Here is a 27,676-nt window from a genome sequence, read left to right as displayed (position 1 = left end):
CCCTCGATCATATAACCAAATGTCCAGGATATGTGTTATGTGGGCAACATTGAAGAAAAATTAAAGCAGTAGTTTCTCTATAAAAGGTTAGAACCTTGGCCTTTCTATAACGCATGATTTACCGAAGATAGCTTCTAATTTTCAACCAAGCACAACTACATCTGTAATGAAATATAAGAATGAGAGTGCACGCTTACACGTCTTCACTAGCAAAAAAAAAGAAGACTTTTCAAAACACTTTTGCCGCGTACACACGACCGTTTTTCACACCATGGAAAAAAAAAACATAATTTTTCTCGACGTGATTCCTCTCAAGCCTGCCTTGCATACACACGATTGTGATAAAAAAAATGCTCGAGCAAAGCGCGGTGACATACAACACGTACGACGGCACTATAAAGGGGAAGTTCCATTCGAACGGTGCCACCCTTTGGGCTGATTATGCAAATTTCCCTTCTCATAACTTGCTTCTGAGCATGCACGTTTTTTTCCCCGTCGTTAAAGCCTACACACGACCGTTTTTTACAACGAGAAAAACAACTACGTGAAAAACAACGAGAAAAAATAGAGCAGGTTCAACATTTTTAATGCCCATTTTTTCTCATCGGGAAAAATGCTCTGGAGCCTACACACGATCGTTTTTAATGATCAATTAAAAAAATTGAATTTTTCTCGTCATGAACACGGCATTTTGGTTTGAACTTTTCCTGCCACCATAAATAATGAGCGGAGTGCAATGTTTTTTGTAGGAAAGTTGATTCATATTTGATTGCCGATTCCATTCTATGTACAATCTTCTTTTGAAGAGGGTACAGAAAGCAGGGAGCACCTTGTTATGTATTTATTGTGCTATGTCAGCAGGTTAGCGTTAGTTCACAACACAGTGACTAAGATCAAAACTAAACATGAAAATCCCTTATGTGAAAACAGCTATGCCTATATCATAGCCTTTAGCAAACAAAACTGCCTTTTAATATCCCTGGAAGAAGAAAAGAAGTTCAGCGGGCCAAACACATGCAGAACTTCCATCAATGCTAAGGAAAGATCTGAGAAGTGCTTACTGCTATTTTAGGATGCAAGCTCAAGTCCTGACTTGAAACAGAACTCCAGGCATGTAACCTGACAACTGTAACCCCCCCCCCCCCCCATTCAAAAGTCCCCTTACCTTTATTTTTTTTAACAAAAACCCTATTCATAGCCTTTTTGCTGCAGTCTTCTTGCTGGTCCAGTGGTGTTCTTCCTCTTCTTCCAGTGGTAGTGGAGGTGGCAGGAGGCATCCTTCATGATTATGTGGTGCTCATGTAATGGCATCCATCATGTAGTACTGTGTGCCCAACCTGTGTGATGCAGGCCTTCTAGGATGCATGTAAACAACAGGCTGGAATCACAGGAAATTTCCAGAATGACATTCTGTCCTGACAAGGATTACTGATGAGGAAGTTGAGTACAGCACTGGCCTTCAGAGAGTGCGGGTAGAACTTTTACCTTTTTTAACCACTTAAGACCCGGACCTTTAGGCAGCTAAAGGACCTGGCCAGTTTTTGCGATTCGGCACTGCGTCGCTTTAACTGACAATTGCGCGGTCGTGCGACGTGGCTCCCAAACAAAATTGGCGTCCTTTTTTTCCCACAAATAGAGCTTTTTTTTGGTGGTATTTGATCACCTATGCGGTTTTTATTTTTTGCGCTATAAACAAAAATAGAGTGACAATTTTGAAAAAAAATTCAATATTTTTTACTTTTGGCTATAATAAATATCCCCCAAAAATATATAAAAATATATATTTTTCCTCAGTTTAGGCCGATACGTATTCTTCTACCTATTTTTGGTAAAAAAATCGCAATAAGCGTTTATCGATTGGTTTGCTCAAAATTTATAGCGTTTACAAAATAGGGGATAGATTTATTGCATTTTTATTAATATTTTATTTTTACTACTAATGGCGGCGATCAGCGATTTTTTTCTTGACTGCGACATTATGGCGGACACTTCGGCCAATTTTGACACATTTTTGGGACCATTGTCATTTTCACAGCAAATAATGCTATAAAAATGCATTGTTTACTGTGAAAATGACAATTGCAGTTTGGGAGTTAACCACAAGGGGGCGCTGAAGGGGTTAAGTGTGACCTCATTTGTGTTTCTAACTGTAGGGGGGTGTGGCTGTAGGTGTGACGTCATTGATTGTGTATAAAAGGGAACACACGATCGATGACGGCGCCACAGTGAAGAACGGGGAAGCTGTGTTCTTCAGCTCCGGGGACCGATCGCGGGACTCCAGCGGCGATCGGGTCCGCGGGTCCCGTGGTCACGGAGCTTCGGACTGGGTCGCGGGTGCGCCCATCTTCCCATCATCTCTGACAAGCTTCACTGTCCCTGCTGAAGAAAAGCATTCCCACAACATGATGCTGCCACCACCATGTTTCACAGTGGGGATGGTGTGTTCAGGGGGATGTGTAGTGTTAGTTTTGCACCACACATAGCGTTTCGCTTTTAAGCCAAAAAAATACGTTTTGGTGTCTTCTGACCAGAAGACACCTTCTTCCACATGTTTGCTGTGTCCCCACATGGCTTTTTACAAACTGCAAATGGGACTTCTTTTGGCTTTCTTTCAACAATGGCTTTCTTCTTGCCACTCTTTCATAAAGGCCAGGTTTGTGGACTAATAGTTGTCCTGTGGACAGATTCTCCCACCTGAGGTGTGGATCTCTGCAGCTCCTCCAGAGTTACCATAGGTCTCTTGACTGCTTCTCTGATGAACGCTCTCCTTGCCTGGCCTGTCAGTTTAGATGGACAGCCATGTCTTGGTAGGTTTGCAGTTGTGCCGCTCTCTTTCCATTTTCGAATGATGGATTGAACAGTGCTCCGTGAGATGTTCAAAGCTTGGGATATTTTTTTTTTTTTATAGCCTAACCCTGTTTTAAACTTCTCCAAATCTTTATCCCTGACCTGTCTGGTGTGTTCCTTGGCCTTTATGATGTCATTTGTTCACTAAGGGTCTCTAACAAACCTTTGGGGGCTTCACAGAACAGCTGTATTTATACTGAGATTAAATTGCACACATGTGGACTCTATTTACTAATTAAGTGACTTCTGAATGCAATTGGTTCCACTAGATTTTAGTTAGGGGTAACAGAGTAAAGGGGGCTGAATACAAGTGCACGCCACACTTTTCACATATTTAATTGTAAAAAAAAAAAAATGTAAAAAACATTTATCATTTGCCTTCCACTTCACAAATATGTGCGACTTTGTGTTGGTCTATGGCATAAAATCTCAATAAAATACATTTACATGTTTGGTTGTAACGTGACAAAATGTGGAACATTTCAAGGGGTATGAATACTTTTTTCAAGGCACTGTAGATGCCCACTGTCTGCCAAAAGCACTGTGGTATTAAACTTTGGTTCATACAGCTGTAGAATAATGACCTAAAGCAAAGAGGTGACAACTTGGCTAAAATGGGGAAACACTAAAAAACTATTTAGGTGAGGCAGATCATTGAGGCCGCGTACACACGGTCGGGTCCATCCGATGAGAACGGTCCGAAGGACCATTCTCATCGGTTAACCGATGAAGCTGACTGATGGTCTGATGTGCCTACACACCATAGTTTAAATAACCGATCGGGTCAGAACGTGGTGACGTAAAACACAACGATATGCTGAAAAAAACGAAGTTCAATGCTTCCAAGCATGCGTCGACTTGATTCTGAGCATACGTGGATTTTTAACCGATGCTTCTGCATACTAACCGTCGGTTTTGACCTATCGGTTAGGCATCCATCGGTTAAATTTTAAAGCAAGTTCTACATTTTTTGACCGAAGGATAACTGACCGATGGGGCCCACACATGGTCGGTTTGGTCCGATGAAAAGGTCCTTCAGTCCGTTTTCATTGGTTTTGACCAACCGTGTCTACGCGGCCTTACAGGCTCTAAATCCAATAGAAAGCAGACCTCTAGTGTTCTGAATGACTTGGTTAATCTACACGTAGTACTGCTAGCAGAGAGATCGCAACATCAAAATAAAATTCCATTTTAGCGTAGGTGTACTTAAACACTACTCAGGCTAAAAAACAGAAGCAAGATCTCAGCAGGATTCTAATCCTGTCGGACATTCACTGGCATCAAGAAGGAGATCTTTCTTCACTCAGGATCTCAGGCATGAAAACATTCAATGTAATCCTTACTGAACTGAAGAAAGAACATTACTCTCACAACTAATCAATATCCTATCTGAAAGGTCAGCTAAATTATAAAACATTCTGAGGTTTCTTGAAAATGACATGGGATGGAGTATATTGACAAAGTCAACAATATGCACACAGGCACATAGCTCAAAAACACCCTAAAGCCCTGTACACACCATCGGTTTGTCTGACTAAAATGGACCGATGGACCGTTTTTATCGGACAATCCGATCAGGGGTGGGCCCTATCAGTTTGTTTTCCATTGGTTAAAAAAAAATAGAACACGTTTTAAAATTCATAAAAAACAGGGTGCAATCAGCGCAAATATATAGATCAAAAAATGATGATATTAAAGTGTATTTATGTGATACAGACCCCCAGGGTTCAGATCACTGGTAATGCCAGCTGAACACTAAGGGAAATTCGCAAAAATCCTAAACAAGTAAAAAATAAAATAGAAAAAGTGCAGCGCAAAACTCAAATATATAAATGATACTGGTATACTCAAACACCAATACCATAAGTGTGAATATGAATATGCAGAAAAAATGAAAAAAAAAAAAAAAAAAAATTATATAAAAAATTAAATACAATTCAAACAAACAGTCCAAAAGTCCATAAGTGTCAGAAGATGAGTGAATTAAACGAAAATAAATCTCCACCACGTGACAATCCACCAAAACTTTGAAGTGATCCCTCCACCGTTGTAGATGGCTACTCTCACCTTCATATATGGACCACTGAGTTAACAGATGGTCAGTAAAGCAAATCAAATAGGCAGGTCACGAACAGGAACCAGGCTGATGTATTAGATCCTCATAAGACAACCAAACCGCAAAGGACAGGTGCATGTAAAGAGATAATCACAGACTAAGTGCTCACTGTTGCAATGTGTGGATTTATTCTTTAAAAGAAGCAAAAGTCAGGCTACTCACATTTGGCCAGACAAAAAACGGCATGAAGTAACAATCTTTAGGAATGAACAGCAGATGAGCGACGTGATGTTTCAGGCGTTTTAAAATTCTCCTATGGATAAAAAACCAATAGAAAAAAAACGATCGCCTGTGTGGAAGTCCACCGGTGAAAAATCCACGCATGTTCAGAATCAAGTCGACGCATGCTCGGAAGCATTGAACTTTATTTTTCTCAGCACCTCGTGTTTTACGTCACCGCTTTGGATACGGTCGGATTTTTGACTGATGGTGTGTAGGCAAGACTGATGAAAGTCAGCTTCATCGGATATCCGACGGAAAAATCCATCGGATTAGATTCCATCAGATATCCGATTGTGTGTACAGGGCATAAGCCAGTAGCAGCCAAGCAACTGACATTTAAAGTATACCTATATTTTCCCTAGGGTTGTCCCGATACCGATACCAGTATCAGTATCGGGACCGATACCAAGTATTTGCGGGAGTACTTGTACTCCCGCAAATACCCCCGATACCTAAATAGAATACTTGCCCCAAACACCCGCCCCCCCGCTGCAACGAATGCCGCCGCCGACCCCGTCGCATACCGCAACAACAGCGCCACCGCATGGGTTAAACAGCGTGCGGGGAATATCACAGCTTTCATTTGAATAGCTGTAGTATTTCGCGCCGCGTATAGACACTTCCCTTTGCTCGGGATCGGTCCAATCCCGAGCAAGGGAGAGTGTCTATACGCGGCGCAGCGGGGAATACTACAGCTATTCAAATGAAAGCTGTGATGTTCCCTGCACGCTGTTTAACCCATGCGGCGGCGGCATCTAGGTATGGGGGAAATGGCTGGATATAGGGGGGACATGGCTGCATATAGGGGGGACATGGCTGCATTTAGGAGGGGGACATGGCTGGATTTATGGGGGACATGGCTGGATTTATGGGGGACATGGCTGCATATAGGGGGGACATGGCTGGATTTATGTGGGACATGGCTGCATATAGGGGGGACATGGCTGGATATAGGGGGGACATGGCTGCATATAGGGGGGACATGGCTGGATTTATGGGGGACATGGATGGATTTATGGGGGACATGGCTGCATATAGGGGGGACATGGCTGCATATAGGGGGGACATGGCTGCATATAGGGGGGACATGGCTGCGTATAGGGGGGACATGGCTGCATATGTGGGGGGACATGGCTGCATATGTGGGGGGACATGGCTGCATATGTGGGGGGAGATTGCTGCATATGTGGGGGGACATGGCTGCATATGTGGGGGGACATGGCTGCATATGTGGGGGGACATGGCTGCATTTGTGGGGGGACATGGCTGCATTTGGGGACACATTTAAAAAAAAGTATCGGTATTCGGTATCGGCGAGTACTTGAAAAAAGTATCGGTACTTGTACTCGGTCCTAAAAAAGTGGTATCGGGACAACCCTATTTACCACCCCCAAGACAATGGGAGACGGCAACCACTTTCCAAAAACCCTAAATGTGACATTTTGTAAAACTGATCACACTCCAGTGCCTGTTTAAAATGAGTGAAGTATTTAGCATTTTTGGTCTAATGCATTTTTAGGAAACATACACAGCATGTAAAAATGCTTGTATGATATCTTGTGTTCACTTTTTAGGAAAATGCCCCCTTTAAAATTCAAAGCAAACTCCCCCATCCATCCATCCATGTCTCCATGCTTTATTTTGCTAAGAAATCATCTTGAAAAACACCCCCTAGCAATTCAGGCTGTGGCCATCTTTAGTAAGGGCAAATGATTCCTGTAACATTTACTTGCTGGAATCTCCTAAGCCCCATACACACGGTCAGACCTTTGTCCGACCAAAATCACATCAGAATTCCGACGGAATTTGATTGGAGTAAAAGAGAACATGTTTTCTATCTAAACTCTGACGGAATCCCTCGGAATTTCCAATGCAAATAATCCGATGGGGCATACACACGGTCAAAATTTTCTGTCTGACTTTTTCCATCGGAAATTCCAATCGTGTGTACGGGGCACTACTCCCCTCCTGAAGACTCCTGAGATGTATGGCATAATTTGTCTAGGTCTGGAAACCAGAAGGAAACTGAAGAAATGTAAAAAAAAAAAAAAGTTTAAAACACGTAAACATAATATACTTTCCTATCTTTTTACTAATGCTAGCAACATATAAATTAAAAATAGTCAATGTTGATTGAGAGAGTAAAGTCACCCTTTAAAGGGATACTAAAGTCTGTTTTTGTTATACTCATCTGCTTTGTGCAGTGGTTTTGCACAGAGCAGCCCGAATCCTCCTCTTCTCGGGTCCCTCACCAGGTGTTCCTGGCCCCTCCCTCCTGCTGATTGCAGCTTGCTATGGGACACCCAAGCTGAGCTCTGTGTGTCCATTCAGACACAGAGCCGTTGCTTGGCACCGCCCCCTCTCTCTCCTCCTTGGCTCACTGACTTTGATTGATGGCAGCAGGAGACAATGGTGCCCTGCTGCTGTCTAAACCAATGAGGAGGGAGAGTTGCAGACACCTGAGAGTCTCATGCAATATTGCTGAACCAATTACCAATAATATGTAGAAGAATACATATCGGCCTAAACTGTGGAAAAATTAGTTTTTTTTATATATTTTTTGGGGATATTTATTTTAGCAAAAAGTAAAAAATATTGCATTTTTTTAAAGAATTGTCGCTCTATTTTTGTTTATAGAGCAAAAAAACAAACAAAAAAAACTGCAGAGGTGATCAAATACCACCAAAAGAAAGCTCTATTTGTGGGGAAAAAATGAACGTCAATTTTGTTTGGGAGCCACGTTGCACGACCGCGCAATTGTCAGTTAGACCCCTTTCACACTGGGGCGTTTTTCGGGCGTTTTTCAGGCGCTTTGGCGTTTAAAAAAAAGCCTGTAAAGCGCCTGAAAGAAGCCTCATCTGCAATCCCAATGTGAAAGCCCAAGTGCTTTCAGAGGCTTTTCACACTGCCAGCGCCCGAAAAACGCTGGTAAAGCGCTGCTAAGACCCCTTTCACACTGAGGCGCTTTTCAGGCGCTTTGGCGTTAAAAAAAGCTTCCTCAATGGGAAGGGGGCTTTAGGAGCGGTGTATTAACCGCTCCTAAAGCGCTGCAAAGAAGCTGCATGCAGGACTTTTTTTGACGCCCTGCCAGCTCAGCGCCTCAGTGTGAAAGCACTCAGGCTTTCACATTGGGATTGCAGATGCAGCTTCTTTCAGGCGCTTTTTTTTAACGCTAAGACCACTTTCACACTGGGGTGTTTTTCAGGCGCTTTAGTGTGAAAGCACTCGAGCTTTCACATTGGGATTGCAGATGCAGCTTCTTTCAGGCGTTTTACAGGCGCTTTTTTTAACGCTAAAGCGCTTGAAAAATGCCCCAGTGTGAAAGGGCCCTTAAAGCGACGCAGTGCCGCATCACAAAAAGTGCTCTAGTAAGGAAGGGGGTAAATTCTTCCGGGGCTGAAGTGGTTAAATACGTATGTACAATAAATGTGGCCACATGATACAATTTGATTGTGCAGTCTGTACAATACACGGTAGATTCACGATCAGCGACAGCTTTATAGTGCTTAGACCTAGCTGAAAAATCATTTCCATTCATATGCAATCAAGTAGGCCCTCATACTATAAAGTTGTTGCCAAATCTAAAATAAATGTATGTGAACATAATGTAGGGATTTTTGGTGCCGATTTCTTGGATTTTTGTATATCAGCCTACATTTATTGATATATTATGAAGAAATATTTTGATTTGAAAGTGTTGCTGATGTTTGTTTTATGGCTATTATGGTCACAATAGCTTTAGGAATGCATTAGCCTATGCAGTACTCACAGCTCGCTGGTAGACCACAAAGACTGTGACATTACCACTTGTGGTTAGAACTGCTAATAAGTGTTTTGCATTTCTACATTCTAAACTCGTTTTATTTATTTTTTTACAAATTTTAGTTTTGTGCAATTTAATTTTAAATAATTAATTGTCATTATTCAATAAAATAAAGGTTTATGTGGCGTTAAACTCTAAGGCCCCATACACACGATAGAATTTATCCGCGAATACGGTCCAGCGGACCGTTTCCGCGGATAAATCCTCTCGAGGATTTCGGAGGATTTTCATGCGATGGAGTGTACACACCATCGCATTGAAATCCGCGCCAAAATCCTCTGGCGATGACGTGTCGGGCCGTCGCCGCGATTATGACGCGGCGACGTGCGCGACCCTGTCATATAAGGAATTCCATGCATGCGTCGAATCATTACGACGCATGCGGGGGATCCCTTCGGACGGATGGATCCGGTGAGTCTATACAGACCAGCGGATCCATCCGTTGGAATGGATTCCAGCAGATGGATTTGTTGTGCATGTCAGCAAATATCCGATCTGCTGGAATCCATCCCAGAGGAGATTTGTCCGCGGAAACAGATCCGCTGGCGTGTACACACCATAGGATCTATCCGCTGAAACCCATTTGCTGGGATTTATCTGCGGATGGATTCTATGGTGTGTACGGGGCCCCCGCATGCGTCGTAATGATTCGACGCATGCGTGGAATTCCTTATATGACAGCGTCGTGCACGTCGCCGCGTCATAATCGCGGCGAAGGCGCGACACGTCATCGCCAGAGGATTTCGGCGCGGATTTCAATGCGATGGTGTGTACACTCCATCGCATGAAAATCCGCCGAAATCCTCGAGAGGATTTATCCGCGGAAACGGTCCGCTGGACCGTATTCGCGGATAAATTCTCTCGTGTGTATGGGGCCTAATAGATACTCTAATACCAGTGGACATAGATATAGTATATCCAGTGACATCTTATTAACCACTTAAGGACCCCTTCACGCGATATACGTCGGCATAATGGCACGGCTGGGCACATCCACTTACCTGTACGTTGCCCTTTAAGCCCAGCCGTGGGGTCCCGTGCACGCCGCCGGCGTGTGCACGTGACCCGGTCCGAAGCTCCGTGCCCGCAGGACCCAATTGCCGCCGGTGTCCCACGATCGGTCCTCCAGAGTGAAGTACGAGGAGAGCTGTGTGTAAACACAGCTTCCCCGTTCTTCACTGTGGCGCTGTCATTGATCGTGTGTTCCCTGTTATAGGGAAACACGATCAATGACGTCACACGTCCAGCCCCGCCTCCCTACAGTTAGAAACACATATGAGGTCACACTTAACCCCTTCAGTGTCCCCTAGTGGTTAACTCCCAGCGTCACCTAGTGGTTAACTCCCAAACTGCATTTGTCATTTTCACAGTAAACAATGCATTTTTATAGCATTTTTTGCTGTGAAAATGACAATGGTCCCAAAAATGTGTAAAAAATTGGCCGATGTGTCCGCCATAATGTTGCAGTCACGAAAAAAATTGCTGATCGCCGCCATTAGTAGTAAAAAAAAAAATATTAATAAAAATGCAATAAAAAACTTTCTCCTATTTTGTAAACGCTATAAATTTTGTGCAAACCAATCGATAAACGATTATTGCAATTTTTTTTACGAAAAATAGGTAGAAGAATACGTATCAACCTAAACTGAGAAAAAAATGTTTTTTTCTATCTTTTTTGGGGATATTTATTATAGCAAAAAGTAAAAAATATTGGGTTTTTTTTTCAAAAATGTCGCTCTATTTTTGTTTATAGCACAAAAAATAAAAACCGCAGAGGTGATCAAATACCACCAAAAGAAAGCTATATTTGTGGGAAAAAAAGGATGCCAATTTTGTTTGGGAGCCACGTCGCACGCCTGCGCAATTGTCAGTTAAACCAACGCAGTGCCGAATTGCAAAAACTGGCCAGGTCCTTTACCTGCATAAAAGTCCGGGTCTTAAGTGGTTAAAGGGGTTGTAAAGATTTGTTTTTATTTTCTAAATAGGTTCCTTTAAGCTAGTGCATTGTTGGTTCACTTACCTTTTCCTTCCATTTCCCTTCTAAATGTTTTTTTCTTTGTCTGAATTTTTCACTTCCTGTTTCTCCTCAGTAAACTTCACACTATCATCCGAGACGTGGTTAGTCAGCCAGAACAGCTTACTGAGGAGTAACAGGAAGTGAGAAATTCAGACAAAGAAAAAAAAAAAAAAAAAACATTTAGAAGGGAAATCGAAGGAAAAGGTAAGTGCACCAACAATGCACTAGCTTTACCTATTTAGAAAATAAAAAACGAACCTTTACAACCCCTTTAATCCACAGTATGCATGTTTAATAATCATATTTTATAGTCAAATAAAAAAGAAAACAAAGTATGAACCGAGTGCTGCTACACAAAGCAATCATTGGACCCTTTGAAGCAAATGTATACAATTGTATAGAATGAAAGCTGAAATCAGTGCTCTGTTTCAGTAATGCGCCTCGGACACACGATCGGACCTCTATCAGACAAATCCGTGGATTTTTGTGCGAAGGGGCGTTGGCCATGAACTTGGTATGCATACACACGGCAGAACATTTTCAGCCAACATACACCAAACCATGTGGTTTTTCAGCACTTTACCGATTTTACAGATTTTAGTCCGTCGGATTTGAGTACACAGGATCGGATAATCGGATGGAACACATGTTTTGTCGGACAATTTGAGAGCATGCATAGCCAACATTTGTTGTCAAAAATTCCAACAACAATTGCCCGATGGAGTATACAGACGTCCGGATTGTTTGTCAAAACACGTCCGTCGGACAATTGTTGTCGGAATATCCGATCGTGTGTACGGGCCTTTATGTACATTGCGCTTATTATGTACATTGGTAGTTACCACATTCTTTGATTACCTATGCTAAAGTGCTAGCGCTCCATTCACAGTTTTCCACTGTTATCACAGCTTGTTTTAGGCAGAATATGTACGCCCAGAAAGCCAATATCAATATACACCGACTTTAAGACATCTTTCATGGCTGAGAAATGTAAAATGAAAGGAGCTGCATAGCTATCCAGTTGTAGAGTTCTATATAGGACTGCTGTTTAGCGCAACTGTACATGCTGGTGTCACTCATAGATACATTTCATGTTTTTTTTTTGTGTACCAAACAACCCAACAATTTTATTTTATTGGGCAAGCAGTAAGGCAAGACTAAAGCCGGCCATAGAGTGATTTTCTTTCCTGCAACCCAGGAAAGTATTTATGGGCAAATCTCTCTTGCGGGGCCATTGTGTTCTCCGGGCAGGAGGGGCACGGAAGCCATCCCTGCTGCGAAGAACAAAGTGATGATTGCTAGCAGCTATAACAGCCACTAGCAATAATCACAAGTAAAATCTGATGGGCTGGTTTCACCCAAGTTTAATCGATCGATCAACTTGGGTACATTCAGCCTGCCCATACATGATTTGAATCTCGCCTGGTTTCTGCTGAATGGCCAGCTTAAAGAGGAAGTAAACCCTGATGGGTTTTACTTCCTCTTTTTTCCCCTGCAAAATAAAAGCATAATGGGCTAGTATGCACCGCATACTAGCCCATTATGTGGCACTTACCTGCAAATGAAGCATGCATTGTCCCCGCTGGTGGCCGCATCTATCTTTGCCCCTCTTCCTTCTGTGGCTGATTCCAGCTCTGTGACTGGCCGGAGTCACATGACGGCAGTCACGGCACTTGCCGTTTCCTCGACGTGTTACTTGTTAGGCTTGTGAAGAAACTTGACAAGTTTGCTTTGTCAAGACCAAATCTCCTTATTCTCAAATGCGGTGACGTGCAACACATACAACGGCAGGGGAAGTTCGATTCCACTGGCACAACCCTTGGGGCTGCTTTTACTAATCTCATGTTAAGTAAAAGTTTGGTAAGAGACAATTTGCACTTTTCAGTCTGTTACAGCGTGACGAATGTGCTATCTCCATTACAAACGCTACTTTTACTGAAGGCGCGCTCCCGTCTCATACTTTATTCTGAGCATGCGCGGGTTTCTTAGCATACACACGAACGTGTTTCTCGTCGAAAACCAGCCCGACGAGGAACACGCCGAGGAAATTGAGACTCCCGACGAGGTTCTCTTTTTCCTCGTCGGGAGTCTCAATTTCCTCATCGTGTTCTTGATGGAGTCTGTCGAGGAAAACGGTCTTGTGTACGAGGCCTAACCTTTTCCCACTCTATCCAAAAAAAATATAAGTGTTTTGCTAGAGATACATTTCAAATAACAGAATTATGATTTAGTTCACATCCCCATTTATTACATTTTTTTTGCGTTCCATCTTTAACAACAGATCTGAATTCTATCAATATCTACTGTATATCCCTAGTCTGAAATTAATAAGTAATTGTCGTTTTTGCTTCTTTTTCTGATATATGGTAATTGTCTTTTAGATTGTTTTCTGACTGTCCAGTGGAAGCAGAGGCATACAATGAGAAAGCACAAAGGAAGGCCATAACAGCATGAATAGACAAGAATTGCAATCAATATGCATTTAGACACTGAGTGTAGTGTGGACTGTTTTCCATTGATAGCACAATGATATATGTCATTATATAGTCCCTTAGAAAGACTGCACCAATCTTTCATCACAAGAGAAAGACACATTAAGAACTGTAAAATCCATATTCCAAGTCCCTTTAAGTTACATATTTCTCTCGGGAAGAAACCTGGTTTAAGTAATAGCCAGATTGTAAAAATCCAGGGCTTTTTTTCAGGGGGAACTTGGGGGAACTCCGTTCCACCACCTCTGGCTCAGACCCTTTGGTGCCTGCTCACCACAATCACTTGTAAACACAGAAATATGGTTTCCGTGTTTACAAGTGACAGCTCTGCACTCTGTGTGTAACCCCCCTGAACTCTGCACTCTGTATGTAATGCAATCCTGGTATTTAATGCCCCTTTAAGACCCTTCTACTGTTTTTGAAATCTGAACGGGGTCGTGGTTGAGTTCCTGCACCTATTTTCTGAGAAAAAAAGCTCTGTAAAAATCACTATATATATATACTGTAGCAGAGCGTCCCAGAGAGAGCCTGGGAGAGTCCTGTTCAGGGTTTACACCTCTCCCAGGCTCCTCTCTTACACGTTCAGGGATCTCTGATCCAGTACAGATGTTGGCCCTCTCCCCCAGGCCAATTTAAGCTCACCTGAGCAGACAGCCTTTGCTCTGCCTGGGAAACACTGATCTGTGAGAGCAAGAAGGTTGGTGGAACTGTTAAGCAGTATTATGTGGAAGCTGACAAGCTGTAGGCTTGTTCAGCCTGGTAGTGAGGGCTTGTAATATTGTATAGTTAGAGCCGGGACACGGCTAGGTTTTTTGTTTACTATTTTTGTTCTGTTTTTCTGTACAGCACCTGTAAATAAGACTTTGTATATAGCACCAATAAACACCCCACTGTTTGTCACTTATCTTTTGGACTTGGTATCTGTGCCTGCTCATCCCAGGGAGCTTTTGTACCTGCTACCTATCCCCCAGGTTACATATGGTGGAGAATGCGGGCAGCAGTAGTAAGTGACTATTTTAAAGGCCAGTACCTAAAGTGACAACATCGAGGAAATCCTCAGACAAATGGTGTTAGCAAATGCTGCACAACAGCAAACTAACGCTGCACTGCAGGAGCAAACCAAGGCGCTGTACCAAATTGGTGCTGCACAGGAGCAATCGCAGAGGCTGTTTGAACAGCTTGCCACTGCTGCAGAAGTGGATAGGAAAACCCTGACTGAGGTTGCAGAGACGCTAGCACAGTGGGCAAAAAAACAAGGATATTGGGGACAAGCACTCAGCCATCCATGTGGGTCGCTTTCTGTCTAGGATGACTACGGATGATGATCCAGAGGCCTTCCTACTAACATTTGAATGGACTGCTGAGAGGGAAGGCTGGCCTAAAACCAAGAGGGCAGGACTGGTTGCCCCCTTACTTTCTGGTGAATCGCAGAAGGCCTACTATGATCTGGAGTCGGTAGAAGCGGGAGACTGAGAAGGTCAAGCAGGAAATCCTGGCGCGATTCGGTGTCACCTTGGCCGTTCGAGCACAGCAGGTCCACAGTTGGTTTATTCCAAGTTGAGAGGCCCCCAAGATCGCAGATGTTTGATCTAATCCACCTGGTGCGAAAATGGCTACAGCCGGAGTCCCTGTCCGCCACAAATAGTGGAGCGTGTGGTCATGGACCAATTCCTGAGGTCACTGCCAATTCCTCTGCAGAAGTGGGTGAGTCAAGGAGACCCCAATTTGGCAGTTAACCTGGTGGAACTCGTTGAAAGGTACTTTGCTGCTGAGAACCTGGTCACCACCCCAAAAGCTGCACGGACTTTCCACCCAAAGCCACGGTCTCCCCAGGCAACCAGTAAGACTGTTCCAGGGGAAGTGGGTGGTAAGCATGGCAAGGTGCCAATAACTGGGACATGTTGCAACAAACTGTCCGTTGACAGATGAACCAATGCAGTGTGATCTATCTATGAGGCATCGTACACACCATCGAACATGTCCGTTGAAAACGGTCCGCGGCAATCCGATATTCCCTGGATGAACTTTACCTATAAATGTTAGTATCCAGTTATATTATGTGCATTTAGGAATCTAAAGTACTGAACTAAGAACCAGCTCTTGAGGGAGTCTATTGCACATTTTCACAGCTCTTACTGTAAAGAAGCCTTTCTCTGTTCGGAGATTAGATGTCTTTTTCTCCAGGTGTAAAGCGTCCTCTGTGATGCAGTTGAGGCTTTTTTCAGGCGCTATTTTTAGCGCTAAATCGCATGAAAAACGCCTCCAGCGTGAAAGGGGTCTAACTGTCACATTGGTTGATCTCATGTTCAGCATCATGGCAGTTGCAGATCAAAAAGAGGCCAAGATAGCAGATTGGTTGATAGGAATGTTTAGTTCAGTTTCTCAAGATGGTAGTTTGTTTTCAAATAAAGGATTATCGTATTTATCGGCGTATACCGCACACTTTTCCCCCCTGAAAATAGGGGGGAAATCACGGGTGCGCGCTATACGCCGATAGTGTACCTTGGGCTCGGAGGGGAAGGATGGGGACGAGTGCTGCCGAGTGCTGCCGAGCGCCGCCGGAATCCATGAGCCGTCTCTCCTGTTTACTCGGCTCTAACGTCACGCGCACAGTCTCGCTTCCGCCACCGGCTTTGGACAAGTGTTCTATCAATCACAGGAGCTGGTCCTATGCCGATGGCGGAGGCGGGACTGTGTGTGTGACTGCCACCGAATGAACAGGACGAACAGTAGATGACGGCTCGGTGATTCCCTCACTCCACGAGAGAAGGTGAGGCTGCAAATGGGCACATAGGCTGCATGGATGTCACTGTGAATCCACTGTGAAGTGCAGGGACAATAATAGACTGTTGGTAGTCCATTCTGAATGAACAGCCTGCCCTATCCCCAAAGCATGTTAACGTGAGATGGGGCACATAGGCTGCATTTAGGCACACTGACCACAACATTTAAAACAACGTTTTTTTCCTGAAACTTCCCTCTGAAATTGGGGTGCGCGTTATACGCCGGCGCTCGTTATATAAATACAAGGGAACCATGAATGCCAACATGTACTGTGACATACTGAAGCAGAGCATGATCCCCTCCCTTCGTAGACTGCAGCTACAGGCATCATTCCGATATCGCCGTCTTCAGCCGCCGATTCTGTTCATGATAAGAACGATCAAATCGTTCTTATAGGCAGCGGGAGGGGACGTCCCCCTCCCTCCCGCCGCCATCCGGTGCGTCTCTGGGCTCTCCTGTGCCATCGGGGGCCCGGAGAGCGATTCGGTCGGCGGTGCTGGAAAGCATAGAGATGACCAGTCATCTCTATGACCGTTGGAGGCCCGGGCGCGACGTTATGACGTCATGCCCGATACCCGGAAGTAAACAAATCCGCAATCGCGGCTGTCGGCATGGGATCTGTGATTTTTTTTTTCACTGATTTCATGCTTGTAAGCCTGGAGGAGAGATGTCTCCATAAAGAGGACCTGTCACACTGATTCCTATTACAAGGGATGTTTACATTCCTTGTAATAGGAATTAAAGTAATCATTTTTTTTTTTTTTTTAAAGTGTAAAAATAAAAAGAATTAAGTAAAATAAAAAAATTAAATTTTTCAAAACGCCCCTGTCCCCGCTATCTCGCGCGCAGAAGCGAACACGCATGCAGGTCCCGCCCACATATGAAAACGCCATTCAAACCCCACATGTGAGGTATCGTTGCGTGCGTTAGAGCGAGAGCAACAATTCTAACACTAGAATTCCTCGGTAACTCGAAAATAGTAACCTGTAAAAAATGTTAAAGCGTCACCTATGGAGATTTTTAAGTGCGCAATTTTAAAGCGTGACATTTTAGGTATCTATTTACTCGGCGTAACATCATCTTTCACGTTATACAAAAAAATTGGGCTAACTTTACTGTTTTGTTATTTTTTAATTCATGAAACCGTTTTTTTCCCAAAAAAAGGCAATTGAAAAATGATTGCGCAAATACCGTGCGAGGAAAAAAAGTTGCAATGACCGCCATTTTATTCCCTAGGGTGTCTGCTAAAATATATATATATATAATGTTTGGGGGTTCTGATTAATTTTCTAGCAAAAAAAATGTGATTTTTACATGAAGGAGAGAAGTGACAAAATCGTCCCGGTGGTAAAGTGGTTAAGGCAGTGCTGGAAAATAATGGTGGCCAAACAAAAAATTTTGGGCCCAATTTGGACATTTTCACTTAGGGGTGTACTACTCACATTTGTTGCCAGTGGTTTAGACATTAATTGCTGTGTTGAGTTATTTTGAGGGGACAGCAATTGTACACTGTTATACAAGCTGTACACTCACTACTTTACATTGAAGTGTCATTTCTTCAGTGTTGTTACATGAAAATATATAATAAAATATTTACAAAAATGTGAGGGGTGTACTCACTTTTTGAGATAATGTATGTGCATTTGTGTAATTTAATTGCACTCTTACTTTGCACTAGCTTATGTCAGAACCAAAATATCACAGTGTTTTCTTTTACAGGGCTTACAGGACAGGGAATAATCTGTGTGTGTGTCTAAAATATCATTTTTCACCTTTAACCACTTGACCACTGGGCACTTAAACCCCCTTCCTAACCAGATCAATTTTCAGCTTTCGGTGCTCTCACAATTTGAATGACAATTACTCAGTCATACAACATTGTACCCATCTGAAATTTTTGTCCTTTTTCCCCACAAATAGAGCTTTCTTTTGGTGGTATTTGATCACCTCTGGGTTTTTTATTTTTTGCGCTATAAAAGAAAAAACACTGAAAATTCTGTAAAAAAAAATCTTGTTTCTGTCATATTAACAGGTATTGCGGGGTATTGCGGAGTATTGGGGGTATTGCAGAGTATTGGGGGGTTATTGCAGAGTATTGAGGGGGTTATTGCAGAGTATTGCACAGGGAGGGATGGATGGCTGGATCTGTGACTGCATTTGTCACTGATCCAGCCACAGCTGCTGCTGCTTCCGCTCTCCCCCCTCTCCTCTTACACTGTACCGATCGGTACAGAGAGGAGAGGGAGGAACCGGCGCCATTACATGACGCTGGTTTGTTTACAAGCGATCGCTCCATCATTTGACGGAGCGATCACGTGGTAAACGGCCGCTATCAGCGGCAAATTACCGCGATCTGTGATGCGCGCGAGAGGAGAGGAGGATTCTGGGAGGACGTCCTCCCAGAACAACTCCACTGCGCTGTAGACGTCTTTTGTCTATAGCACAGTGGTAAAGAGGTTAATATCTTATATACTTTCCTGAATGTAACAGTAGAAGTACTAATCTGTGATGTCAGTTGAGCACAGGGGAGACATGCAGGGTTTTTTAGACCCTGCGTGCAGGGCCGTCTTAATAGCATCATGGGCCCCTGGGCAAAGTAATGCTCTGGGGCCCCTACAAGGATGACAGTGCAGGTAAACAGACATCAAGTAGGTAGGGGGCAGACTTCCTCCCCTATCACTCTCAGTGCCCAATTTCGGGGCAGAGTTGGCTCAAGGACCAGTTGCTTTGGGGAAAGTGCAGGGGCCCCCCATGCAGCTGGGGCCCCTGGGCTGTGCCCAGGTGTGCCCTCTCATTAAGACAGCCCTGCCTGGGTGTCTCATTAAAGAGAACCTGTCACCAAAAAAAAATCATCACATAGGGGACTTATTGTGATTAAAAAAAAGTTAAGCAAAAAACTCCCAAGCACATAAAATCCCCTCACCCCAAAAAAATGTAGACTGCGTCCACACCCCTACATATACACATGTATGAATGTAAACGAACGTGATGGGATGCATACGCATGAAAACGTTGATCGAGATGCACATTACATATCGCCGTACGCACGCACAAACTGGCTTCTAATTTTTTTAGCTGGCTCCTAGATTCAAAGCAAATTTGTCAAGCCCTGCTCTACACTACAAATTCTTACTCAACAATCCTAACTGACTCTGTCATACAAGCGTGTGTCACACAATAGTAAACTCTACCAACATAATACATGTAAAGGGCAGTGACTGTATACATGTTATGTGTGTCAGATATGTCAGCCATCTCATGGTAGGTGTCATATGCTATTATATGGTACAGTAAGCAGGCATGTTTCTTCAACAAGGCATTGCAAAGTGCAATGATGATATGCAAAGATCAGTTTTCCATAGCAACCAATCAGATTTCAGTTTACTGTAGTTTGATTACTAAAAATAATTCTGATTTCTTGATATGAGTTATGAGACATAGTTATAAGATATAAGCCCAGTATTTTGTCATTGCATGGCTTACATTATACAGTATCTTTTGTCTTATTTCTATTTACATCATTGATAAATACAGCACTGAAAGTACGTTTTTCCCCCCACTCGGTCGGACTTTAGAGGCAGATTGGAACAGCAGTATCATTTAAAATATTTTATTAAGTATAAACATACAAAAGTATAAAATTATAAAAAGGTATGTGTCCACCTGAAAACTGAAATCTGATTGGTTGCTATGAGGACTTACCGTGGCTGTGGCCTTTCTGGCAGGCAGGGGTGTGGACCTGGTGTTGCTGCACATACACTGGGTGTGCCCAAATTCGTCCTTGTGCTACCAGGTGTCTCTGGCCATCCACCAGCACCCTTATCCTTCCTGGAGATAAGTTATGCGGAAGGGGGCATTTTAGCGGTTTCATGAGGCACAGCAAACACCCAGCTCCTCCTCAGCTCCCTCTTAGCTTATCCCACCAACTACCAGCTGAGCCAGAACCAGGACTAGAAACTGAATAAAGCCATGCGGTGGTATGAGTGTGACAGGAATAATGTGATAGGAAGGCCACATGGGGGGGGGGGGCAAAATTGCGACCCCCTGTAGCTATGCCAGTGGAGTCACCCCTCTGGTGGGGGTCAAAGCGATGCCACTGGACAAGCTCAGGTGCCAGGACACAATTTCTAGTTACCATGGTGACCTGGCGCCTGGGATTTGTTGAGCCCTGGTGTAGAGGTCTTCAGGACCATAGACATGGAAGCGGCACTGATGGCTCTAATGAAATCCTATACAAATACAGACACCAATACCAAACACTTCCTAGTACAATTCCAATTATAAAATATATAAATCACACATTATAAACATCCTGTATTACAACAATATGAATTCTTCCCAGTAACATAATCATCAATGATGAAAAAATATAAATAAGAGAAAAATACAAAACATAATTAGTGCAAAGGCATAAAACCGGGCTTACTCTTGGAACTCATAATAAGCAATCAGAATAATTTTCAGTGATTGGACTACAGTAAACTGAAATCTGATTGGCTGCCATATATTGCTGATCTTTGCATTGTTGAAGAGCCTGCCTACTATTTGCACCTTATAATTGCATACAACACCCATTGTGAGAGAGCTGACATATCTGACACACATACAATACATACAGGTGCTGTCCCTTACATGTATTTTGTTGGTAGAGATTAGTATTATAGGAAGAACACTTGTATAATAGCCACAGTTAGGATATTTTTACTTGAAAGGATGACTGTATTTACCCAAAAATCAAAGCAAAGTGAATACAGGCAGTTCCCTGGTTACAAACATCCAACTTACAAATTACTCCTACTTACAAATGGAGGGAGACAACAGGAAGTGAGAGGAAATCTACCCTTAGGAAGGGAAATTCACTCTTGAAAGGGTTATGGGAAAAAGGGTGTTTCGGATGAAGCTTTATTACTAATCCTTGTTTATCCCAACAACCCAAAATTTTTAAAATCCAATTGTCATTGGGACAGAAAGTGAGGCGAAATTGTTGGAACAGGGGCACAGACAGCAAAACAAATGTCACAGAGGTGGGTAACCCTTCCCTATGCTACCCAAAAAACATAGGGCCAGATCCACATAGAATTGGATAGGCGCAGCGTATCAGAGATATGCTACGCCGCCGTATCTTACCTGGCTTTAAGTCAAATCCAGGAAGATTTTGCGCCATAAGTTACGGCAGGGTAGTGTATTTCTGGTGGCGGAATTCAAATCAGCGGGTAGAGGGCGTGATTCATTCAAATGAAGCGCGTCCCCGCGCCGATTGAACTGCGCATGCTCCGTTTCAAAATTTCCCGCCGTGCTTTGCGCAAAATGACGTCGCAACAACGTCATTTTTTGAACTTAGATGTGACTTACGTCCATCCCTATTCACGGACAACTTACGCAAAAAAAAAAAACAAATTTCGACGCGGGAACGACGGCCATACTTTAACATGGCAAGTCTATCTATACGCCGCAAAATAGCAGCTTTAACTATACGCCGGAAAAAGCCGACTAGAGACGACGTAAGAGAATGCGACGGCCGCGCGTACGTTCGTGGATCGTCGGAAAAGGCTAATTTGCATACCCGACGCGGAAAACTACGCAAACTCCACCCAGCGGGCGCCAAAGTATTGCACCTACCATCCGAAGGAGAACAAAGCCGTACGCCTGTCAGATCGAACCCAGAAGCCGTCGTATCTTGGTTTGAGGATTCAAACTAAAGATACGACGCTGGTAATTTGAAAGTAAGCCGGCGTATCAGTAGATACGCCGGCGTACTCGCTATGTGGATCTGGCCCACATTCTTTTGCCTGGAACTACACATAGAAAATTTACCTCTTCGGACTTACATACAAATTCAAGTTAAGAACAAACCTACAGACCCTATCTTGTTTGTAACGTGTAATACCGTATATACACTCGAGTATAAGCCAGGTTTTTCAGTCCATTTTTTAGGCTGAAAAACGACCCCCTCGGCTTATACTCGAGTCAGCAGCAGTAAAACAGCGTGTCTGCCGCTGTGTAATCCATATGCAGATGCACCTTTTCATTAGTAAAACAGCGTGTGCCGCTGTATAATCCAGTCTGTTTGGCTGTCCATTGTAAGACAGCCCCGCCTCCTCCTCGTCTGTGATAGGCGGAACACTGATAGAGGAACACTGATACGATGCTGGGAAACCTTATCAGTGTTCCGCCTATCACAGACGGACGAGGAGGAGGAGGAGGGGCTTTCTTACAATGGATGGGAACAGACTGGATTATACAGTGGCTGACACACGCTGTTTTACTAATGAAAAGGTATGGATGCATATGGATTACACAGCGGCAGACATGTTGTTTTATTGCTGACTGTGGGCATAGTGAGAGACTGCATATGTGGGCACAGTGAGAGACTGCATATGTGGGCACAGTGAGAGACTGCATATGTGGGCACAGTGAGACTGCATCTGGGCACAATTAGACTGCATCTGGGCATTGTTTACCCAGTAGCTTCTGCATTTTCCCACCCTAGGCTTATACTCGAGTTAATATGTTTTCCCAGTGTTTTGTGGTAAAATTAGGTGCCTCAGCTTATATTCGGGTCGGCTTATACTCGAGTATATACGGTATATAGTGCGCAAAACTTTAGAACCATGGACAGGAAAGCCAGTACTGATGGCTGTAATGAAATATTATAGGAATGTAATTAGACCAGAATAGGAAACTTGGTCATGGCACTGGTAGCAAATAAGACAAGGTATAATGTAAGAATGTGAAACCCATATCAAGCCATTAGAATCATTTTTAGTGATTGGTCTACTGTAAACTTAAATCTGATTGGCTGCTATGAATTACTGACCGTTGCATTGATGAAGAACCCTGCATACTCACTGCACCATATAACTGCACATGACACACACTATGAGATAAGTGACATACGTAAAATGTCCTTTACATAGATTTTGTTGGCAACAATATTGTGGGAAGAACTCTTTGTATGATAGCTCCAGTTTTTTTTTAAAGGAATGACTATATTCACCCTAAAAACAAATAGTGAATAATATAGAGTAAAACCTTGGTTTGTGTGCATAATTCGTTCCAGAAACATGCTTGTAATCCAAAGCACTTGTATATCAAAGCATTGTTTTTACAGGGTATAAAAGAGAAGAGAGGCACCTCTAAGGCCTCGTACAGACGACCGAACATGTCTGCTGAAACTGGTCCGCTGACCAGTTTCAGCAGACATGTTCGGTCATGTGTACGGCCGACCGGACAGGTTTCCAGCGGACATTTGTCCAGCCGTCCGTTTTGCAGCAGACAAATGTTTCTTAGCATGCTTAGAAACATGTCCGCCGGAAGCCTGTCCGTCGGACATGTTCGGTCGTCTGTACAGACTCACCGTACATGTCCGATCGGCCGCCATCCCTCGCATGCGTCAAAGTGATTTGACGCATGCGTGGAAGCTTTGAACTTCCAGGGCCGCGCACGTCGCCGCGTCATCGTCGCGGCCACGTCCCCGCGTATCGTGTAGACGGAAATCTCAGAGTGGACATGTCCGCTGAAAACGGTCCGGCGGACCGTTTTCAGCGGACTGTCCCCTCGTCTGTACGAGGCCTTAGTGTAGCAATAAGTTGCTAAATGTTGTACCTTCATTAAATGTAACCATATTGCTACACTTAGGCCTTGTACTCACGGCAGGACATGTCCGATGAAAACGGTCTGCAGACCGTTTCCATCGGACATGTCTGGCCGGGGACTGCCCGGGGACTTCTGTTCGATGGCTATACACACCATCGAACAGAAGCCCGCGCGTAAACATTACGCGGGGCGTGTCCGCGGTGTCGCCGCGTCGACGCGGTGTCGCCGCGACAATGACGCGGCGACGTGGGCGGGCCGCCTTAAAAATGCTTCCACGCATGCGTCGAAGTCATTCGACGCATGCGAGGGATGCGGGCGGCAGGACATGTACGGTAGGTCTGTACAGACGACCGTACATGTCCGGGCGGACAGGTTTCCAGCGGACTGTTTTAAAACAAGTCCGGGAAACAGTTGTCCGCTGGAAACCTGTCCGATCCGTCCCAAAATGGTCCGCTCGGGCCAACACACGGCCAAACATGTCTGCTGAAACTGGTCTGCGGACCAGTTTCAGCAGACATGTTTGGTCGTGAGTACGGGGCCTTAGAGGCTCCTCTCTTCTTTTTTATACTCAGTTGTGACATGATGCCACTCTTATATCAAGACATTGCTTGTATATCAAGGCAAAATGTATTAAAACATTTTGCTTGTCTTGCAAAACGCTCTCAAACCAAGTTACTCTCAAACCAAGGTTTTACTGTATAGTGCAGAGAAGTTCAGGACCATGGACAGGGACGCAGGAATGAAGACTAAATCCTAAAGCAAGGGTCCTCAAACTACGGCCCTCCAGCTGTTGCGGAACTACACGTCCCATTAGGCATTGTAAAACTCTGACATGACTAGATATGATGGGAATTTTAGTTCCTAAACAACTGGAGGGCCATAGTTTGAAGACCTATGTGACCTAAAGACATGTCATCAGACTGGAATAAGTAAGCTTGGTCACTGCATTGACCCCAACCATTTCCTAGCACAATTAAATAAAATAATAAGATATTTAAACCGCACATCATAAACACACAGTACTACAAAGCAATATGAATCCCTCCGGTAACATTCATCAATGGAAAAAAAACTGAAATAAGAGAAAAGCCCATAAGACAAAATACTAAGCTTACACTTAGAACCCATATCAGGTAATTAGAATCATTTTCAGTAAACTGAAATCTGATTGGTTGCTATGGGTTACTGATCTTAGCATATCATTGCTACACGTTCCATTGCCTTGTTGAAAGAAACCTGCCTGCTTACTGCACCATATAATTGCATATGATACCTACTATGAGATAACTGGCACGCATGCCATTTGGTTGGCAGCATTTAAATTGTGAGAAGAACACTTGTATGATAGCAGATTTTATGTTCTATATTTATTCGGGGGGGGGGGGGGGGGTATTCACCCTAAACCCAGAGCTGTGAAGGTGAATAATATGTAGTGCAGAGAACTTCAGGACCATGGACAGAAACACCAGCACTGATGAATGTAATGAAAGCTTATAGACATGACATCAGACTAGACCCCAAGCATTTCCTAGCACAATGACATCACACATTACTACAGAATCAATATCAAGTCTTTCCGGTGATACATTCATTAATAAAATGAATAGACATAAAAGAACAGCACGCTGTATAATGCAAGCCTTGCAAAGACAATCTACTGGGCTTACACTTGGAACAAACATCAATCAATCAGAATCATTTCCAGTCATCAGACTAGAGTAAACTGAAATCTGATTGGCTGCCATGGATTACAGATCTTCCATATCATGTCTGTACTTTGCTTTGCCTTATTGAAGAAATCTGCTGCTTACTGATCCATATAATTGCATATGACACCCACTAGGAAATATGTGACACCCACTATAATATGACACCCACTAGAAAATATGTGACACCCATATACATAGATTTTCAATGTTGTGTGGGGAAGACTTGTATGGCAGCAGACATGTTTTCTTGGATTACTGGAGAAGATTCACCCTAATAAAGCATCTGTGAATAATAGGCAGTGCTGAGAAGTTCAGGACCATGGACAGGGAAGTCTATAGACATCAGGAAGGAATAGGAAAGGCATTTGCCAGCACACATGCCATCCCATCATATACACACATCATGTACACATCATACACACATCGTACACACATCACATACACATATCGTATACACATCACATACACATATCGTATACACATCACATACACACATCGTATACACATCACATACACACATCATATACACATCACATTCACACATCATATACACATCACATACACATCCTATACACATCACATACACTTCCTATACACATCATATACACATCATGTACACATCATATACACATCATGTACACATCATATACACATAATATACACATCACATACACATCCTATACACATCCTATACACATCCTATACACATCATATAAACATCACATACACATCACATACACACAACATATACCCATCATATAGACATCTCATACACATCACATACACATCATATACACATCATACACACAACATATACACATCATGTACACATCCCGTACACATCCCATACACATCCTATACACATCCTATACACAACATATACACATCATATACACAACATATACACATCACGTACACATCATATACACATCCAGGTCTACAGAGGCTGTATGAATGGTGGGGATGATAGGAACAATAAAGGATCTTGTCCTAGGGAACCTAGTAGTACTTGTGTTAGTAGGAAGGAAGGAAGGATGGCTGTGTAAAGGCACAGTGTACTGGAGCTGCACCTTGATTCCCCATGCACACTCATTCATGCAGAACGGGGGCACGTCCCATTATCACACAGCATGCACTTGTGCACATTTCTGCTTGTTGATTGGTTAGTGAGCCCGAACTCCCCGATCTATAGGGAGAGAATGGGGGAGATGTACATGTCACGTCCTCCGGGGGGAGGGGGGGATCAGACATGTCCCTATGATGGTGGGGATGGGGGGGGGGGAAGTGTAGGGAGCTCCTCCACCCGTCATATAGGAGAAGGGAAGGGATGAGAAGGGAAGGGATGGGAAGGGATGATCCTTGCCTGAGTGCCGGCCGATCCGTCTCATTCCCTCTCGGCATATCCTTCGCCCTTGACATGACAGCGGCGATCTGTCTTCTCTCCTCTTCGCTCAGCCGGCTCAGATCAGCCTCCATTCCGGCTACCATCCCTTCCCCTCCTTCTATGCTGCCTTCATTCCCCATCGCAGCCTATGGCAGCTTGGTGTGTAATGTCCTTACTACTGATACAGAGCTAGTCCGGATCCCAGGCCGCAACGCCCGCCGCCAAATTGCCCTGTTTTCTTCTAATCCTATGCCTCTTCCTCCATTACGATGGAGTCCAGTGTAAGTGATCCTGGCTGCCTGGCTAGAAATCCTTCCGCTGCTTCTCTCCTCTGCTATATGACACACAGCATCCTCCGCACCCCTCTAGAGGTGCAATCCCCCTACTGGCCGCTGGGTGGTGTGTGCTGCTGATCGCAACATTACTCGCTCGCTTACGCTTTACCGACACTGCTCCCGGCACATTGCAACATATTATACAGAATATATAAGATACTATATAACACTGTACGGTAATATACTACACTATACCAAAATATACTACCCCCATACTATACTACAGTATACTATAGCATAATATACTATACTACACTATACTATACAGTGGCGGCTGGTGCTCAAAATTTTTTGGGGGGACGCAAACAAACGAAAAAACAAAACAAAAAAACAATTGCAGCCACACTGTGC

General features: G+C 43.7%; 1 protein-coding gene across 1 annotated transcript in view; it reads right to left on the bottom strand.

Annotated features, from left to right (window-relative positions):
• PCLO (piccolo presynaptic cytomatrix protein) overlaps window positions 1–27,315 on the bottom strand; it is a 398,487-nt gene extending 371,172 nt beyond the window's left edge. The window contains exon 1 of the mRNA XM_040343440.1: window positions 26,982–27,315. Within this exon, the coding sequence (XP_040199374.1) occupies window positions 26,982–27,130 (149 nt within the window). The 5' untranslated portion in view covers window positions 27,131–27,315. The remainder of the gene's footprint in view (window positions 1–26,981) is intronic.
• Window positions 27,316–27,676: the final 361 nt, after the last annotated feature.

Source organism: Rana temporaria, chromosome 3, assembly GCF_905171775.1.
Source record: "Rana temporaria chromosome 3, aRanTem1.1, whole genome shotgun sequence".
NCBI classification, from domain to species: Eukaryota; Metazoa; Chordata; class Amphibia; order Anura; family Ranidae; genus Rana; species Rana temporaria.
Note: the sequence above shows the minus strand (reverse complement) of the source record. Positions and strands in the feature narration are given on the sequence as shown.